Below are 14,353 nucleotides of genomic sequence, written 5' to 3'. Positions count from 1 at the left end.
AGTAATTTCACACACATAATTTAATATCTTGATAGTAAAATATCACGCTGTTTAATAAAGTTAATGTTACAATATTTTAAAGACTAAAGAAAAATATGAGCAATTTAAATGTACTTTGCTACCTCAGAAGTGTAAATAACAAGAGAACATAATATTAATAAAGTTTGTGTGTATTTTAATTTTCAAATTCTAAACTTTAAATATAGGGACTGATATTTTTTCATTTACATATTACATATAAATTAAATAGTTATTAGAAATTATGTGGATTGAACATATATTATTTTATAGATTTGTATATCATGGATGGGAAAGTACAATGTCCAAATGGCGTAGAGTATAATACAATTGGTAAAAACGATAAATATATATTTTTTAAAGTTTTTTGTTTATGGTCAAACGGCATTGCTACTCTTCTAATCACTGTATCTTCTTTTAACAACTATGGATACATGTCATGTGGATAATTACCGAAGTTTTAACTCGTTATTAACTTGCATCTTAAAACATATAACTTGTATTAAAAGTCGTACAAAATATTGGTGTAAAACAACTATAGCAGTATTTATATCACTCTCCCTCTCCGACGACGGCTTAAAAAAAACACACATCGGGATTATTTTATATGTAGATATTATTCAAGTAATCACCAGCTTACAAGAAAATTATATTTGATACCAATTGCAAAGAAACTTATAGCATCAATATAATGTTAGAGATTTGTCAATTAGGGTTGGCGCCACTCCTCTGTACTTTAAATAGCTTTTAAGTTTGCTGATGATGTGTGTATGTGTGTATATATATATATATATATATATATATATATAAATTACACCTGTATTTTCAAGAAATGGTTTCACTGATCTGTATCAAGACCTGCATGAATTACCACTTGTTAAGCTCTTGACAAAACCTTTTAACCTTTTCAACTCTTTAGTACTGTTAACTAGACCTTTTAATGACATTCCCAATCTAATCGAAGATGCGTAGAAGTCTACGTTTTGCTGATCATAAAGCATGTAATACACAACTATAGATGCAATGTTAAAGCGTGCTGAAAAATAGAATTCTACCCTGCTATTCAGTAAACGGAATTGAGATAGTTAATTCAACTAAACTAAATAGTAACGTGGATATTCCCTTCTACAAATCCCGGGAATTCTGGGAACTGATTATATTTCAATATGCGTATTATTTATTAAAATTTGAGTACATTGGCGACAAACTATTATTTCCTATTAATTATTTGTTACATATTATTGTCTCAAAAAATTATATTGTAATTGTGTTTCTATAGGTATACTTTAGCCATTTAAAAAACAAACGTGAGACAACCTATATTTTGGAATGTTTAGAAAATAAACAGTAAATGATATTTTATACGCATTAGCCCGTAGCGGGTAGATTGTGAGGACTGTAATTATGTTCATAAAGACCTTAATGTTCACCACATTCAGACAATAAATTAATTCTATTCTATTCATTGTTGACAAAATGGATATGTCCATATAAAGGGAACGTCATACTTTAGGTAAATCGTTATGGCGAGTAGCTTATCATCAGGCGCATGACTTGTTAATAAAAATATAAAAATCTGTCAATTCCAATCACTACTAATAATGCAAAATTTAGTTTCTCCATTAAAAGTTATATGCAAAATTTAGTTTCTCCATTAAAAGTTATAGACAGATGTGGTTCTCTCCCACAATATATCAGAAAGTACAGAGTAAGGAAGACGTGAATAGACATAAAAGAGGGTCTTGTGATTCCGAAGAGTGTTCATCTAGTTATACCGTGAAACATGTATCACTTGTAACAATTACTATCTGTAATACCAAAATATAAATTGAGATCTCGAAAATCGTTTTAAAATAATGTTCAATAGATTGATGTAAAATTTTGTTGCCTCAAAAGCATCATGGCTTGTTTTAAACATTTATTATTTAAGACCCATGACTTTGAAAAGCATAGCTTTTAATGTAATTTTTTTTAATGAATACATGAACGTTGTGTAGAAAAGTACCTCTGCCAAACATATTGTACGAACTTATATTAGTATGTATTACACAACTCCAGGTGGTACACGGTAATCTTCAGAGCCTTTAACGCCAACTCGAGCATTTTTTTGTAGAACAAGCTGCGTAATCCCATACTATTTTTCTATTTTGTGGTATTCACGACCGACGCATTAGTATGGGATTTGAGAGCTCGTTGGACAACTCCGTCAGCTGCTTTGTCGTGAAAGCGTTCATGTATTCCCAAATTAGACTGTACAGTCTATTGTTAATAATCTCTAACAGAAGCTTGTATTTTTACCGTAGTATCGTAAAAGGTGGTAGCCCGATGTAAATTGGATGGAATTGGGACACCCCTAGGATAATGTAGATTAAACAAAATTTAGTAAGGCGACGATTAAATAAAAGGTTGCCACTAACGTTTGATGTTTTATTTTTAACATATTTGTCTTACAAGATTTACGAATTGCAAAAATCCAAAATCAAATTAAACTTATTGATATTAATGCAACGATCGAACAAACACTAAGAAAAATTCGACCCGACTGGGCTAACCATATCAAAAATAATCTAGGATGATCGCTGTGACAGACAGTTCATAAAAATCCACAAAATATAACCTTGTAGAACGTGCACTTGCTTTTAAATGAATAAGTTTTTTGTAACTAAATACATTAAGTTAAAGCGAAAATAACACCTGGAAGAATTAAATGAATTTTTTTTTATTCATGTATTTTTACGACAACATACACACGTTACTTCATTACACTGCATTTCGACTGTGAACTGGCAATCGGTACTATCTCAATTTTGACAACTTCATTCATTTCTTTAGCATCTGGTTTATTGAATAAAAATGCGTACTTTTTAAATATTTTTATTACACATGTATGTATGTACACTACGTATTTTTATTTAATAAACTAGATGCTATATAATTATTTTTTTTCATCCTGTAAAGTTGTCAAAATTGAGATAGTACCGATTGCCAGTTCACAGTCGATTTGCTAGATGCAGATGGGATATATCGATAAAGTTTTCGTTAATTTAATGAAAAAATGTATGTATGTATAAAGTATAAATTTTAATCATAGGCAATGAATTGACATGTAAGTTTTATTACTTTTTTTGAAACTTTTAAATTAATGATGTTATAGAAATTTACTAAAATATCAATTGAAATCGAATTATAGTTGTGTGTTTTACAGCGGTAGCCACATTAAGGCACATACGCTGGTTCGTGTCGGGTCGTTGACGATCCGTAGTACAGTTGGCAGAGCGGTAGTCACGTTGAGGCGACAGACGCTGGATCGAGTCTAGCCAGTTTGAAGGAAGTTTTCTTTGTGTTTGTTCGAATTTGGTATTAATAACAAAACAAAAAATAATATCATGGTAGTATAAACATGATATTCAATAAAAATAAAAGTATTTGCCACACAATCAATGTGAAAATTTGAAGTAAAGGTGGCATCACGTAGCCCATGTGGTTAAGCACTGGGAACTACGTTCGCAGCCTCGTTACTCTCGTTAATCGTACGTTAGATGCACGTTTTGTAGAACAGCTGATGCCGTGTCAGTAGTTTGCCTCTGAAGTTGAAATATCTAGATATAGAACAGCAAGAAAGGTACTAACAGTTGCCATATCCTTTTTCACTTTGCTCCGTCAATCAAGCATATTATCATCCATCTATTGCCGTGTTTCAACGTTTTCTAACTACATACTACTTACTTCAAGAGAATATTAAAAGAAATTAAACTGAACCAAATATACTTAAAAATAATTTTTATTCACAATTTTTTACATAGGTCATTTTTTCTTTCGACTTCCAGCTTTAGGTGCTTTAGGTTTACCGAATGTCTTTCCACTTTTGCCTTTCTGCCCTTTTCCCTTGCCGTCTTTTCCTTTTTGACCCTTTTTTTCATTTGGACCTCTGAATCTTCCGTTTTGGAATTTTCCTTTTTGGGCTTGATTCGCGTCGTATCGGAGTCTCTTAGCTGTAGATTTTGACGTATCGGTAAGATCTATGGCAAAGTTGCTTTGCTTTTTCTTAAATTTGTTTGGCTTTTTATTTGTTTGTTGCGGTCGATCGTCGTCATCGTCCACTGCACGGATACGCTTCTGTTTTTTCTTGCGTTTCGCCATACGTGATTGTAAGAGAGCGACCTGAAAATTAAATTGTATTTAAACAATACACGAGTTAAAAGTAATGGCGTCAAGTGATGCAGCAAAAACGTTTCTGTGCACGATTTACAAAAACTGGTATGTAAAACAAAAAGAATCGAGATATGTATTTGGATCAATGAATTTATTTTGATAGTAAAAACAAAAGTGACTAAAAAAAGACAGCTAAAACTAAAAAAGAAATATGAGTGCTTTGTTTAGTATTTATTATGCGTTTTAGTTTTTGATTTATTCAATTTGAAAATAGCTGAAAAGAATTAGCGTCTTGTATTTCCGTTCCTATTTTTTTTTTATTGTATAAGAGAAATACAGAAATATATTCACAACATCTGACCTTCATCATTTGATGGAGAGTAACGATGAGGTCGACGATGAAGCATGGACACTATATAAGGCGATTAACACACTGCACCGCGCCCCGCGACGGAGCGCGGAGCTGCGTTTTTTAACGTTGTACTGAAGTACCTCAGTTTGTATGGAAAACACGCGCCGCGGAACTCACTGACAACGCTTCTCCGCGCGGCGAACCGTAGGATATGGCACACTGCGCTCCGCACTACCGCGCAGATTTTTAATCAATTTGTGTCTATTCCAGTAATTGTCGTCCGTATGTTCCCTAACAAATAATCAAAGGATTCAGTTGACATTCGTGTGTAGCTGAAAAAATAATCTTAATATTTTCTTAAATCTTTGTAATGAAGTTGAATGTTATCTTCGGTGTCTTTTTATTTGAGTAAACAAAAACCATCGACGGTATAACTGCAGCGTCCTGAATGAGTTCTGTATTATATATCTGCGTCTCCGCTACCGCGAGATTCCGCGTCGCGGGGCGCGGTGCAGTGTGTTAATCGCCTAATACCTATTCATTCTCGCGCTTAGACGCGTTGAGGGAACAAGTCTAATGACAACCAAAGAAGCGTGATACTTTGTGCGAAACCTAGGAATATTCCTAGATATATAACAACATAGTGGTAGAAAGCCAGCCTACGCCTAGTCTCTCGATGATAGAAAGAGGATGATGGAATTATTTCATGTAAATAAGTTTTTAAAGGGGTAATACAGTACTACTTGGGTTGTATGTCGTACTCATAATAAAAGTGGCGAGTTAATTTGCGATGCATCCTACCTTCGTATAAACTCTTTATTTAAACGGTTTTTGAAAGTAATATTTAGCTTAATTATTGTGTTTTGAATAAATAAATAAAAAAATGTTAAGTACTTATGTAGTAAGTAAATTTTAACAATAACGATAATCTTAAGGTGCAAAGCAGTTATAGTAAAAAATTAAAAGTAAATTAATTTGCTACTACGCGAACCCACTGCAAGCTAAATCGTACAAAATAGCTGTGCTTGAGTTGAACATTATTTTTCATGTAGTTGATCTTCCCACCATAACTCCGCAAAAAAAAAACTAACGCAACTGGATTTCCGCAAAGTAACGCCTGAATCTACAAAATTTCAATAATTTAAATACAATGCCGTGATTCTGTCTGGGTCTTTCAGAGATTGTGTTGTAATTAAGTAGACGTTTAGGATATGGCTTCTTTGCAATCGTTTTATATCGAAAATACAAAAACCTAAAATTTTATAAGAAGTATTTGAACTTAAAGCATTCTATGAAGAAACTCAGCCACGACCATGGAACCTGTAAAGAGCCCGAAACGTTGGTTTGTTTGAAAAAATAAAACCAAATACCCGCGATTTAAATCCGAAAAAAAAACTTTCATTTCCATTTCCACGAAGAAACTCACCTTTTCCATCTCCCGTTGCACCCTCTCTTCGGGTGTGTCTTTAGGCTTGTGCTTAGTTTGCTTACGTTTCTTTTTGCCAACATCGGAGTCAGAGTCGTCCTCGCGCTGGCGTTTCTTACCTTTACCTTTTTGAGGTTTTTCTGAAACAAATACATTTATTATATTATTTGATTGCATTTGAATTTGCAATTTTCCTTGAATAAAAAGCTTTGACCTGCCAAGGGGTTGGTCAAACCGCTGTCAACTCTAGATCACAAATACTTACGTAATACTCAATTTCAAATAACCATAAACCATACCATAATGATTAATAAACTTGATCAATTGTTTTTTTTTATTATACCAAGTGACGGGACGAACAAGTCGTGCTCCTGATGGTAAGCGACACGCCTGGCCATAACAGTTACAGTGCCACTCAGAGCTTTAAATCACAAAGATCTGAGGGGCACGCCCACTGCGCCCGTCACCCTGAGACATAAGTTGACAAGTCCCATGTGCCTGTAATTTCACCAGCAGCCTTACCCTTCAAAGCCGAAACACAGTAATGTTGACATTACTGCTTGGGGGCAGACATAGGTAAGGTGGGAGTACTTTCCTGGACGCACTCTTCCACAAGGAGCTCTACTGCTACTACTTCCCTGGACGTTTCACAAAGAGCTCTACTGCTACAAAACTAGATATGAGCCAAAAAATAAGTCCCGCGTCTTCAGGATTGAGGTCGTAGCAACCGGCGACTGTGTCGCTTTCATATCAATTGTATGAAAATAGAATATTCGCTTCTATACTCTAGCCAAATTCGATGTAGAATAAATGTCAATAAAAAAACATATGATTTCTAGGGTTTTCATCTCAGACTCTCACAGTAACCACAATTTCAATATTTTCCCCCGAAATTCAACTAGATTATGGATAATACTAAATCTTGAAGTCTTGTTTATAATGAACATTATTCAACGGAAGTGAAAATGATCAGTAATTAATCATTTGTAAAACTGTGTCATTCCTAGCGACTTATTGATTTGAAGGGAGAGATTGCAAACATTCGAGTTCTGGTGGTAATTCAAGTTCAGAATCGGAAATAGATGCTGGATGATAACACGTGATAAATTAATATCAAATAAAATCTTACAATTTTGTTTCTTTTCGTCTACCATTACCTACCATCTAGCAGTAAATATATATATATATATATATAAATAGGACGCATACACTTATTTTAATCCCTAAATCATATGTATCAATAAGTATTTTGGAAACTTTATAATAATTGGATTAGATTGGATAGGTAAGTATTACTTCTACATAACCCAATTACCTACTTACCTATTTAAATTCCAATTAAAATCCAGAGCAAGCCTTCATAACGAGCATTGAAAAAAAAAATGTTCTTTTCCTATGCCATATTGGTTGCCCAGCATCGTTTTGTTATGAAGCATTCTACATCGAATTTGGCTAGAGTATAGTTGCCGGTTGCTTGTATCGAATACAAGACACACGTTTGCGCGGCGCCTTAGACTCAATTTATATTGCGGCGGAATGGAAGCGAACTTTTGTAACGATATTGTAATAATGAACTTTATGGTCAATCTTCTGCGGAATTCTCGCGCACGCTCAAGTATACTACTCGCGCATTCCGCGGAAGATTTTGGTTTCGTATCTAGTTTGTACGTTATACAATTGACCATAAAGTTGATTATGCTATGTAAATATAATCGTTACAAAAATTCTCTTCCATTCCGTTCCGCCGCAAAATAATTTGAGCCTCAGGGGAAAGAAGACTGCCCGAAAATGTTCAGTGACCTTTGCTTATATGTTTCGAGACGCCCCTGAATAAGAAGTGTATAACTGGGGCAAGGTAACAGACTTATAGCTCCCTTACCTTTCCCGTCAGTTTTAGTCAAGGTCAGACGTTCTTTCTCCTCCCGTTTTTCCTTCGGCGTCTGGAACCAATCATGCGTCCTCTGCACCTCAAACTTAGGACCTTCCTCTTTCTCCGGTTTGAGGGCGCCTTCTAGCTTATTCGTCTGCTTTTCCATTTTGTTTAGCTGTTTCTCTGCGTATTCCTCATCGAGAATCGCCGCTGGAGAAGAAATATACATTATTATACATTTGCGTAAAAGACAACCCTAATAGAGATAATATAAGGATGAGACACGTGACGATCTAAAATTTTGCGATCCGAACCGACTAATTCACGACTTTTTTCTGGGTCCAATCAGATCATACCTAGGAGCTGTGGTTCTCGAGATTCAAAAATGGTGCCTCCGGAATAAGAGTATTTCAGGGCGGGACAGTAAAACAACTTTTCAACATAAAATGGCGTAACGACTAAATCACGACTTTTCTAGTGCAATCAGATCTAAGCTAGGTGCTATAGTTCTTCTGTGGTGGACCGAGAGGTGCCACTGGAATAAGCCAGTGTGGATAGTAAAACACAGTTTTTGCGAGTAGAACCGACTAAGGTTGATAACAGATTGACTGCATGTTTGCAGTTAATGCATGGAAGTCATAATCAACTTTTTGCAGTCCAGGTCTCGGCTGCATGAAGTTGAAACGACTTCACGCACTATCTGCACGAAGTCGGTTTCGACTGTATGCAGTTAATGCGTGAAGTCGTTATCCGAGACTTTGACTGCATGAAGTTGATAACGACTTCACGCATTAACTGCATGTATTCGAAACCGGTGTTATTCTGCCTGTGTTATACAAGATACTATGATATCGAATGCCCCTTGTAATTGAAATGTTATAATAACTCCTTTCAGTTTTTATCTATTCTATTTCTGCTACTGATCATTATACTACATACAAGCAAGACTGTTCCATCTGCACAGTTGAAGACTCACACCCGCACCGCTGCCGTCGTAGTGAAGGCAGGAACGCGTGAGTACTTCTATATCATTTTAGCCAGGATAGCACAGGCAAAGAATTACTAGCGCCCTAAAGACATTCCACTTACAGCCACACCGACTAAGTCGTTATCAACTTCATGTAGTCGTGGTTTCGGCTGCCTGAAGTTGATTACGACTTCACGCATTAATTGCAAACAGTCAATCTGTTAGCAGCCTGAATGGTGACTTTTTACTTGACTAGTAAAATTTCAAAATCTCGACCATGGTCACGCTGGAATAAGAGACACCCTTACACTTACCAATCTCCGGTTCAATCTTAGCCAGCCGGTCGCGGTATTTGGCAACTATATCCGGCGGCACTTGTCTCGACTTGACCGGCCGCTTGGCCCGCTTCACTATGGCTTTGACCAAGGTGCGTTCTGCTTCCCCCGCGAGTGACACCGAGACGCCTGCGCGACCGGCACGGGCTGTTCTACCTACCTGTACAAGTAGATAGGAAAATCTTACTGTACATACTATCCCTGTCTTTTTTAAATGAAGAAAACTTACCTAAGTTTCAGCAAAAAAGCCTATTAAATGCGATAACAAAGATCTGCACGTAGCACGTAGAGAATTTAGAAAGGTCTGCTGATTCGATGTGTAGCTCAATTGGTAATAACGGAAGCCCCGGTTTGGCAAACAGACGCTGGATCGACTCCAGCCGGATCGAAGGAATTTTTCTTTGTGTTTGTTCAAATTTTGTATCAATAATAATGTACAGGCCTACCGCTTAAGAATCGACACAACCTCAAATGGCTTTGGTTGATTCCATATAACGAGTGAAATTATTGAATCAATCAATTTGGAAAAAATATATAGTAAAATTGAGGACATACACCGATTTAGTATACGGAATGAAAACACGATTCTTAAAAATTTTCACGGTAGAAAAAAAACACAAACTTACACCGAAATTTTACAAGAAAACCGCTGTATTCAATAAGTACTTTACATATACCAATGATTCTTTTTATATCAACTGAACTAAATAGAACACGTATAAGTATAAGATATAGATTTTCCAAGTGACTTTAATTCCGTTTGTAAAAAAAAATTAATTCTGAAATAAAGCCAGTACGCCTGCCGCTGGACCCGCGCAACGGAACCGATTCATTACGGGAAAATTTTTAACTCGAGCTGAGTTTGTATCGACTCTTAATTGATTCGGTTCCTGAGGTGAGGCTACGCCGTGCGGGAGGGGTGACAGTTTACGTAACAGTTATGTTGCGTTGCACACGGCATCATTACCAAGATTTTTCGGACGATATTCAATAACAAGTAGATTGAAAAAAGTGCTAAATGGCTTATCTATCAATTTCAATTTTAATAATGTAGTAACTCTTTTTTTAATAATACCAAGTGACGATAACAAACGACACGTCTGTCCATAGCGCAGTTGCAATGCCACTTAGAGCTATAAATCGCAAAGATCTTATAGGCACTGCCATTGCGCCCGTCACTCTGAGACATAAGTTGAAAAGTCAAACGTTCCTGCAATTTCGCCAGCACCCCTTACCCTTGAAAACCGGAACACAGTAATGCTCACATTGCTGCTTGGTGACACAAATAGCTAACGTGGCAGTACTTCCCTGGGCCACAGATTACTTAAGTTACTACGTAACAGATGCATTACTCTCATACAAAATCGAAAATACCTACGATATAATAGCCTACTAAAACTGACTAATGACACCAGGCGCTCACTACAAGTAAAAAAGGAACCTAAGCACGCGCTCAGAGAGGTGATAATGACGTTGCCCGCCGTGTGCAGTCGTGCGGAGCCGAATACTCATAAACGAAAGACTTGTATGAGCGCTTGTGCCGACGACGGTACACTCAACGGTAGGCACTTATCGCATATCCTTGAACGAGTGACGGAGCTCCGCCTAGACGAACTCTTTCACAAGGAGTTCTACCGCTACTCTTTAATAAAGTTACGATTAACACAAATATCAATTAACACAAAACAATTTCTCGACTATTGCTTATGGTTTGTATAACAGACTTAATCAAAAAATTTCTAGATTTCAATGAAACTCGACAAACAGTATATTAAAAGATGCCAAAGTCCAATAGATGCGTTATTGCTAAATAAGAGTTTCTTTAAGTAAATTTCAAGGTATATAATTCACAGGGAAGAACAGGGAACCCGCCCGGTTCCCTTCCACCGCATTGACGCTTATAGACCCTTACAAGATAGGCACCAAAAATATACCTTACCCTGTGAATGTAATGCTCGAGTGTTGCTGGCAACGTAAAGTTTACTACAGTCTTGACTCCTGGTATATCGAGACCCCTAGCGGCGACGTCTGTGGCCACCAGCACGTCCACTAGTTCTTCTCTAAACCTCTTAAGAGAATCTAAACGTTGGGGTTGGTTCAACGCTCCATGAAGTTCTGCTACCTAAAGAAGTAAAAGGACAATATACTTTGATACCTCCCAAATAAGTTGTTGTAAGTCAAATTACCATTTTTTACCTAGTCCACTGTACCAGTCACCCTGAGACATACGTTGACAAGACCCATGTGCCTGTAATTTCACCAGCACCCTTACCCTTCCAAACCGTGATGCTCACATTACTGCTTGGCGGTAGAAATAGGTAAGGCTTTATGTGGGTACTTTCCTGGACAAACTCTTTCACAGGGAGCTTCGAGCAGAAGGATGCTTCGTCATGGTTTGGTCATGTCCTTTTTTTTTTTTATATCCTGGTCATTATAACTATAACACTAACTGCCTCTGTGGCCGAACCATTACGGACTGCCACGCAAAGGTCCCAAGTCGGGAGAATTATTCGTATGGCATATATTTCTCTCGTGGGATTGGGAGTTTTTGAGTTTGGGCATCTTTTATACCACATAAACATATATGATATACAATGATCAGCGACGAAAAGATTACCTTAATGCCCAGCATTCCTAGCGCAATGTGCAGCCGATGCGCCTGCTTCTTTGTCTGCACGAAGATCACAGCTCGGTCCCTGAAGGTGCGGCATATTAACGCGGCGAGGATCGCCTCACGGTCTGATTCGCGTTCTTTGCGGATCCTGTCACCGGTAACGTAATTTCTATTTTAAGTTTCAAATGACCTTTCACTCAAATTTTATTGAGCCCGTTATAATGTTTATATTCTTCTTCTTCTTCATCTTATATACATGGTTTAAGACACAGTATCTTATAATTATTAATACAAAGATCGAACACTCAGAAAAAATCCCTTCGATCCGGCCGGATTCGAACCGACGTCTTATAGCATACCGTGCCAGACGCTATACCAACTAACCAACGGAACGAACCAGCGGACCTCACGAATTTTTCTGTGTTTATTGTCGTGTCTTTGTATTTGGTTTTTCAATGACTTTAGCCGTAGCGCCATCTATGAGTAATCTTAAGTATTTCGTCACCCAGTTGGATACCTTTAGGTAGAGATGAGATTAACTGCTACATTCGCATAGCACGCTAAACGCTAAATGCTAAATTTTCATAGCGCGCTATTTAAAATGCTAAAATTATAATTTTTAGCAGCTCAAGGTCGTGTGATAATGTAACGAATCGAAAGAAACGTGAAGTAGTTGACGTGCGCTAACTTGTTAAGCACAGCATCTATGGTCTATCTATAGAATAGCTTACAGTTTTTTATGGTTAGTTACGACCGACTTCATTTGTTTTGTAACTATTACATAATATGATGATTACAGGTTATAGACGATAAATCAATGAGCTTACCTTCATACTTTAACAATTTACTATTTACAATTTGCACAAAACTTTACACTGGTTATTTACAGTAAATTACACTCATAACTTTTATGTACAAATATTTCAAAGACTTATTAATTAAAAAAACGATAAACTAACTAAATAAATCCAAGTACTTAATTATATCTTAATTTAAATCGCTTCACCAGACGAAATTTTGCTAACGTTCCGCCATTACCTCAAAATCGTATTTAAACGTAACCAAAATTATAATTTATAACAACTACAATTATAATACTTGCTTAGCGTACTCAAACGTGAAATTTAACATCAATAAACCAATCAGCTATTTCGCGTTTCGCACCAAACGTTAAATGCTACAAATAATATGTGAAAGTATTTCACGTTATAATCGTTTCAACCAATGACAAGCGCTGCAATTTTCACACAGAATATAGTGCCATCTATGAAATATTAAAGGAGATAACTCAGGACGAAGAAGGATTTTGTTTGTTAGCTGCGAGGGTAAAGCACGGATAGATTGATGGTATGGCATTGAAATATTGTAAAATTAAGTCGCTAGACGGCATGTGGTTTCATTTTCTTAACGTACTCCAATCCAAAGTGAAAAAAAGTTCGTTATAATTTTAGCACCTTTTTGTCTTTCAAATTATAATTGCTATAATAATTTTTTAATTTAACGTTATAATTTGAGCTATATATTATATTAACCATCTCTACCTTTAGGTTGCATTTATTCGACACGAATTTCGTCGCGCTCACCCCGCGCGGCGGCCGAGTGTGCAGCCAATGCGCCTGCACATGAAGGCGCGTGAAAACTTTCTCCTCGTGTAACTGAGCGCTAACAACTACCAGCCCTTGTAACGTAGTAAATTAATAATATTTTATTTATTTTATTTAGGATGTATTCGGAAGAGTCCCGTGTCCAACAGTGGAACGTATACCTTAGAGTTATCGAACGAGGAATGCGCGCGAGCCATTTTTTTTTATAGGCGACAACTGGTTCGGTTCCTCGCCCCCTTTGCGGGGTATCAGGCAAGCCGCTGTCCCGCTACCGCTTGGACGACGGCTCACTCCAAAATCTATCTTGAAGAGAGACGCACGCGCATTTTCTCGTAATAGCGATTTCCGCAAAGTTAATATTTTTTCGTAATTTAAAGTATTTAAATCGTTTGTGTTTTTAAACCCACTTGTTTGGTAAGTGTTGAACACGTAACTTTCTTTTACCTATATTATGCCTTCTTGTAACGCCTATTTAAATTGTAGTCGTAACGGTTTCTTTTTGATTTTGAATGTTTGTCTATTTTTTGTAATTTGAAATGTTTTGGAATTTCCATGTTACTCCGTTCTGATTGTGACAATCACGCAACACTGCATTGATAACATGGTGCTTTTCCCCACCTCTTTGTTCACTGCCGTTGTCACAATCAGGGGAGCAAACCGTGGACAGTGCTAAGTGGACCTATGGGTATTCCAGGGTCCGAGGTTCCGGTACCTTACTACCGTTCTCCTCGTCGGCTGGCCTGAGCCCAGAGAGCGACATCGTGCCCCGGACATCTATCCGGCGGACACTCACAACCCGCACCCCCGGACTTCATTTCGGCGGACGGATCCGTTCCTGTCCCGGTTACTTCAACCCCGGACGTTACTTCGGCGGAACAGCCAGGGGAGTACCAGCTGCTGGTCGTAGGAAGGCAAAAGTTCAGTGAATAACCGTTGGGTTTTAAAATAACGAACCGCGCCCAAATAAATTTTGTTTACAAGGGTATTCTTCTTTTATTTAGTTACCCCGTAACAC

At 37.1% G+C, this 14,353-nt stretch overlaps 1 protein-coding gene across 1 annotated transcript in view; it reads right to left on the bottom strand.

Annotated features, from left to right (window-relative positions):
* Window positions 1-3,821: 3,821 nt before the first annotated feature.
* LOC113239862 (probable ATP-dependent RNA helicase DDX27) overlaps window positions 3,822-14,353 on the bottom strand; it is a 26,607-nt gene continuing 16,075 nt past the window's right edge. Inside the window, exons 10-15 of the mRNA XM_026477020.1 lie at window positions 11,738-11,882; window positions 11,060-11,242; window positions 9,100-9,280; window positions 7,828-8,028; window positions 5,949-6,088; window positions 3,822-4,179 (exon numbers count right to left, since the gene is read on the bottom strand). Of these exons, the coding sequence (XP_026332805.1) occupies window positions 3,823-4,179; window positions 5,949-6,088; window positions 7,828-8,028; window positions 9,100-9,280; window positions 11,060-11,242; window positions 11,738-11,882 (1,207 nt within the window). The 3' untranslated portion in view covers window position 3,822. The remainder of the gene's footprint in view (window positions 4,180-5,948; window positions 6,089-7,827; window positions 8,029-9,099; window positions 9,281-11,059; window positions 11,243-11,737; window positions 11,883-14,353) is intronic.

This window comes from Hyposmocoma kahamanoa, unplaced genomic scaffold, assembly GCF_003589595.1.
Source record: "Hyposmocoma kahamanoa isolate Upper Pololo Valley unplaced genomic scaffold, ASM358959v1 116, whole genome shotgun sequence".
NCBI lineage: Eukaryota > Metazoa > Arthropoda > Insecta > Lepidoptera > Cosmopterigidae > Hyposmocoma > Hyposmocoma kahamanoa.
The sequence above is the reverse complement of the archived record's forward strand: the minus strand, read 5'-3'. Positions and strand labels throughout refer to the sequence as shown.